At 42.3% G+C, this 6291-nt stretch overlaps 1 protein-coding gene across 2 annotated transcripts in view; it reads left to right on the forward strand.

Moving 5' to 3' along the window:
* adkb (adenosine kinase b) overlaps window positions 1-3990 on the forward strand; it is a 115597-nt gene extending 111607 nt beyond the window's left edge. For both annotated transcript variants that reach the window (XM_008279135.1, XM_008279136.1), the window contains exons 10-11: window positions 1637-1723; window positions 2039-3990. In XM_008279135.1, coding sequence (XP_008277357.1) covers window positions 1637-1723; window positions 2039-2163 — 212 coding nt within the window. In that variant the 3' untranslated portion in view covers window positions 2164-3990. The remainder of the gene's footprint in view (window positions 1-1636; window positions 1724-2038) is intronic.
* The last annotated feature ends 2301 nt before the right edge of the window (window positions 3991-6291 follow it).

Raw genomic sequence — 6291 nt, forward strand, 5'->3', positions numbered from 1 at the left:
AATGCTAACATGCTAGTGGTTAGCAGGTAGATAATGTTTAGCACGTTTACCATTTATTATTATTAGCACGTCAACATGCAAGCGTTTCATATTCAGCACTAAACACAGCTTATGGAAAAACATTTTTTTTAATCATTTATTGGTTTATTGAAATTACAAAGTGATTGAGATTATTAATGCAGCGCAATAATCAATGAGAATAAACTATTCATGTATTACATACTAGCATAGTGCTTTGTATATAAATAAAATCTACAACACAATGTAATGCAGAAAGCTAACATTTGTAGAAAGTTTCTGTTCTTTCGACCTTCTCAAAATGCTTTAATTCACAGATTCACACACAGCAAAGGCGACCGAGCTGCTATGGACGGTGTTTATCTGCCTTTTGGGGGCAGCTTTGGGTTTAGTGTCTCGCCCTCGGATGGAGTCGGCAACCCTGTGATCAATAATAATAATAACTTTATTTGTACATTATTATTTATTTCTAAAGCAGAGTTACATATAAACAAATGTCAGATTAGTGATAAAAATAAGCTCGTAATAGATTAATTATAAAAACGTTTTCAACTGACAAGTAACATCGAAAACATGCGAGTGTTATTAATTATGAAGAATAAATCAACAAATGTAGTAATAAAGCTGAACACTACGGTTTTACAGTAGATCGTTTTTCTAAACCACACTGAAATATGAAGTATGGACTAAATAAAACGACGTTGTGCTGCTTTATTAGACACTAATTGAAACATGCTGAGCAAAAGCACAGACATAAAAAGCGCATACAGTACATAAAATACATAATTCACCGCGCCACAATAATGCAGCGCTACACTAAGTCATGCATGCATGCGCTGGAGCGCAGACTTGCAACAGCGAGTCTGCAACAGGTCACAGCAAAGTACACAGCAGAGACAGAGGCAGGGCAGCAAGGTGCAATTGATTTTTAGTGCTGCCAGAACTAAGTCCTAATTAACCATTTCCACCACGGGAAGTTCTTTAGCTTTGCAGGGATTCGGTCACGGATCACCAACGTTACGACAATTCATCCTGAGGGGGACATGAACGTCTGCACCACGTTTCCGTCCAGGCCTTAGAGGAACTGCTGCAGTGTTCAGGAAAGGAATAAGCGTTAACCTGGTGCTAGATTAAAATAGATCAATAGATCAATGAATAATCAAAGTCAGTAGGATTCATCCTCTGGGGACCGTGAACACGATGACGTGGCTGCTTGTTGTTCAGACATTACTGACTGGTCAAAGCGTACTTCGTCATCTTTAGTCTTAGAATTCAGTGTTTTCTGGTCTGCTTCAGGATTCAAACCTTGTGTGATTCATAGCTTCTTAAACTTTAGAAAGTGTTAGCAAGTATTCAGATTTGTTGACCATGATTAACTTTTCCTGCTCATAATCTTGTACTTTATACTATTAATTAGCCCAAACACTGCCGAGCTGCAGTGCTAAAATCAAGTGACCAATTATTTTCAATTATAACAAAGCCTTGAGGTGTGAAATGACCCCTGAATAATGTAATATCAAGCTGCAGTCAAAGAAATAATAAGCTACAACTTGGGACAAAGAGGGAAAGCTACTGGTGTTGAGCTTTAATTAACCGTCTTCTTGTGTCCTGACCACAGGTGAGAAGGTGACCATGTTCCCGGTTCTGGACATCGACCAGAACGATATTGTGGACACCAACGGCGCCGGCGACTCCTTTGTGGGAGGTACGGCATTATCGTCTGCACAGCTTGATTTCTGTGTACATTCCCAATTAACCTTTGATACGGAGCGGCTACGTAACGCAGTAACGGCTCCGGGTTTTATGAGCGTGGCATTTACCTGCTGGTTCTACTCTGGATGAGCTGATGGCAGCGCCACATAAAACAGCCGTCGTTTGGGTCCTGTTGATGATTAAACAGCACCGTCCCTTTTCCAGAAACCATTAGCACCTCGCTCATTTTAATCCCAACTGTTTCCCACCAACTATTCCGGACATGATGGACGGTCTCAGGCTGACCTCTGCTCTTCTGTCTACCCAGGGTTCCTCTTTGCGTTGGTCCAAGAGCAAGCGCTGGAGGAGTGCATCCGAGCCGGACACTACGCAGCCAACGTCATCATCAGACGGGTCGGCTGCACCTTCCCAGAGAAGCCAGATTTTCACTGATGCGGTCCAACGCTGCTCATTAGTCTGTTCCTCACAACATACGTGTTTCTGTATGCTTCAGGATTTTATGTACTTTATTTTTTTTCTATTTACAGTGACTGACTACATGGGACTAATTACTGCAGCTTGACTCTTGAATCAAGCTCGAATAAGCAACTCAGATGTTTTAATACGATTCAAACAAATTACTACGATGAAATATTGGAATGATATGTTTATGTATAAAGGAGTATTTCACTGAACGTCTGTCTCCAGATCATCAGAAGCTGAATGCCTGCAGGCCTGGAGAGGTGGTGGGACACTCCCAGTTTGTCCACTACCCAGTTCAACACTCCCAGTACCAGCTTTGCTAGAGTTTGTGTCTTCAGTGATTTATCTGGAACGTGATGAATAATATAATCGGTAGAGGAGACCTGCATTATGGTACCGGTTTGGAAAGTTTCTCTGGATTCGTATAACGAGTATTGACCCCTCGTGGACGTTTCCCCTCTTGTTGCTTTTCAACATTGACTTAATTTTAACATAATTTGGCTTTTTTGACAAGAATTTAAAATGTTTTCATGTCAGAGTCGGAACAGATTCCTATAATGTCTGTTAATTAAACGTATAAACTGTAAAGTATTCACCGCCTTTAAGTCCGTTTTTAGTGGCTTTAGCAGCACCTTGGGCCACACTGACAGCACCGAGCCCGTGTGGATGGGTCTGGACCAGCCGTGCACATCTGGACACTGCACTCATTCTTACCTCTGGAGCAAAAACTGCTCCAGCTCCGTCAGGTTACACAGGGACTGGAAGTGAACAATCCTTTTAAAGTTAAGCCACAAACTCTGGGTTGGATTGAGGTCTGGGCTCTGACTCGGGCCCGTCAGAACATTCTCCTCGTATTTAAACCTTTCCTGTGTAGCGCTGGCTGTATGCTTTGGGCCATCGTCTGACTGGAAAACAAATGTTCTCCTGCAGACTGCATCTGGTTGTTCTCCAGGAGTTCTCAGTACGTTTTACATTCACTAGCTTTCCACAGCCTGCCGGTACCATGATGCTGCCGCCGCCGTGCTTCAGGGTGGGATGTGTATGACGATGTGTCTGGTGTCAGTGCACTCAGACGATCTGTAGGTCATTTGGTGAGTCCCGTTAAAGGGCTTGAACACTAGAATTTTAGATTAATTCACATTATGTTGAAGGGATCTTTTTACAGTCAATGTTGAAGAGCAATAAAAGAGTCAAACGTGTGAGGTGGCTGAGCTCTTTTTATAGGCACTATACATGTATATAATTATCCCTGCTGCATAATCCACTTCTCCACTGTTGATCTATGCTTAATATTTTTCAGTTACTGCTTTGCCAGTAAATTGCTATTTACACTTCTTCATTTGGAGCTTCGGCGTGACGATGAGACAATAGTGACACAGAAGTGGTGAATTAAGTAGTGTAAACTCTGAGTGCCAAGCAGCGAGCGACAAACTTTTCCGAGCCATCTTTCATGCCTGCAGGGGGTGAGTTTAGTGATACTGTAAAACACAAAACACACTTCAGACTATTCGCTTAATATGAGGCTGTCACACATCATCCATGGGGCACCGGATAGATTTCAATTTACAAAATGACAATTTTTAGGAGGAACAAGTTGGAAAGAATTTATTTTATTTTTTTGTTACTATACAAATGAATGCTATCATGACACAAATGTACCAAAACAAAGACGGTTTTGACATTTAAGAATTGTTTAAGCAGCAGCTGACGTCATAGGTTTTATGAAGGATGAACGCCTCACGTTGCTCGTTGTGCATGAATTTTGTTTTACATAAATAAAGACATTCACACTATGAATCGATGCAGAAAAGGCCCAGATTGGTTGAGAAATGTCCTGCGAGAGGACAGCCAGACCCCTGCTAAACGTGTCCCAGCCTCCGTCCACGCCCATCGCTGACGTTTGTTCCACCCAAAAAACAGCACAAAACAATTGCTATGACCCACAGAGTTTGCGAATTTCCGCATTATTTAATCAGGCAGAAGCACTCTCATGCTAATCACTTTTGGACAGCTCAGCACCCTCCATTATGGGCCTGGTGTCCTGGCGCTGCTCAGTCGCCCCCACTCATGCTCGCTGGGTCCTAACTGGACTCTCGGGGTCTGGAGCTGCACTGCAGGGCTGCAGGAGATCATTTTTCTCAGTTTAAGGGATTAGTGGTTGCTCTTCGCTGCGATCATTAGAGGGACCTGAAAATTAGGCTGATCCTTGGTACCCAGCTGTGCCGTCGCTGGGGGTTGGAGGCGAGGATCAGAGGGAGGCCCCTCCCCTGCCACCCCCACTCCCACTCGCTGTGGGCCGGCAGCAGTGTTGGCCAGCGTCTCAAGTGTTTTGTGGAAAATAATTCAGCACTCGTCTGTTCTACAAAGAAGTGTGATTGAGAATAACATTTTTTGTTCCCCTCGAACAACCTGTTACATCATATTGTCTGTTTTTATTCTCTTTGAGCAGATCAGGAGGAATCCAAGCGTTTACACTCGCCTGCACAAGAGCTCTGTTTTCTGTAATGAGGCATAGTTTATGCATTTATGCTAATTGGGGCCATCTAGGTGAAAACATTCTCCAGCCAAAATGTTATTAACAACTTTGAGACACTTTTTTTTTCATCAGCATTTTTTAAGGTTTCACACAGATGCGCTTTGAAAAGGACCACATTTCTGATTGGGCAAGATCACACTCCATGGCAGCTGGTTCATTTGCTTCTCAAGATGACAGATGGCAAAACACAAACACAAAAAGAGGGAGCCATGATTAAGTAATGAGAATGCCTGCCACAATAAGGAAACTACTAAACATACTTTTCTCACTTTTCCTGGTAAACTTTTGCCTCGCTCAATGAATGCAAAGAGGTGGAAAAAAAAATACAAACATTAAAACTGTGCATTTTAATTTACATTTACAATATTAAATGTTTTGTAAGCTAGCGAGCCGCGTGGCTTTTCGAAGATGTTTAAACGGCGGTTTTATTGTGCAGCAGCGAGCTGCGAAACCTCGTTTTCAGTTTGAGCTAAATACGCTGTGAAGCACAGAGAGAGGCGGAAACTTGACTTTGTGACATTTGCCTACAAAAGTGGGTTCTCCATTAGAATCTATGGTTTTTGTTTTTTCTTCTTTTTTTTTTTAAATGCAGGCAAAGGAGTAACTGGGGCCCTGGCCAGTGTTTTGCCCCGCAGATGGGCAGCAGTGTTTGTGAACACCAGTGTGGCAGTTGGCAGGGATTGAGGAGGGGGATGGGCAGATTGCAATGGCACATGCTCCAATTCAAATTATCCCTGGACCCATGCAGCAGTGGAGGACCTGCTGGGGCCCAGGGTGGCATTCATTATAACCAGACACAGGCAGGTTTTGGTCAGCGCCTCCATCCTGACACCGAGGCATCAGATCCCAACACTCTTTATTCACATTTCACCTGCTTTCACTGATTTAAAAAGAAAATCCCTCCGACATCACCTAAATGAAATCACATTCTATTTGCACACATTTACCGCAAATTATCAGTAAGTAGATTAAAATAAATGGCGAGCGCTGAATGGCAGGAAGACGCTGAATGACATAATGGGGCAAATGCATACAGGTCAATAGAAAACATCAAGGTCATCAAGGTAATGAGGAGAGCGTGAGACGAAGATGCACTATAATGGCAAATTGACAAGACTATTAACACGTGGATTAAATGAATGCAAATCAAATTACGCATCAAATGTGTCTTTTTACAAGGGCTAAATGTTTTCATTTGAGATCTTTTTAAAAGCTGCTTGTACAGTACTGTGTGTGTTTATAATCTGATGGGAAGTTACCAATTATCTCTCTAATTACATCCGTATTACTGCATGAAAAATGAGCTTTCTGGCATTTCTAATGCTGCTAAAGAGTTGGTGAATGAGCGAGGGGAGTGCAAATCTAAAAACTGAAAATTTAATGATCTACATTATTGCTAGCAACTATTGCTCTTCCTTGGGCTTGGTGAAGTTAATTAACAGATTAGGGTGTTAGTGTATAATATCCCTCACGGCCATGGGTGGTAATATTGGCCAGTGCGAGAAATAGCTCAATTTGAAAAGGGGAGAAAAAAAAAAGTCTGGATTTATGTGTCCAAATCA

Source organism: Stegastes partitus, unplaced genomic scaffold (assembly GCF_000690725.1).
Source record: "Stegastes partitus isolate 25-593 unplaced genomic scaffold, Stegastes_partitus-1.0.2 Scaffold145, whole genome shotgun sequence".
Taxonomy (NCBI): Eukaryota; Metazoa; Chordata; class Actinopteri; family Pomacentridae; genus Stegastes; species Stegastes partitus.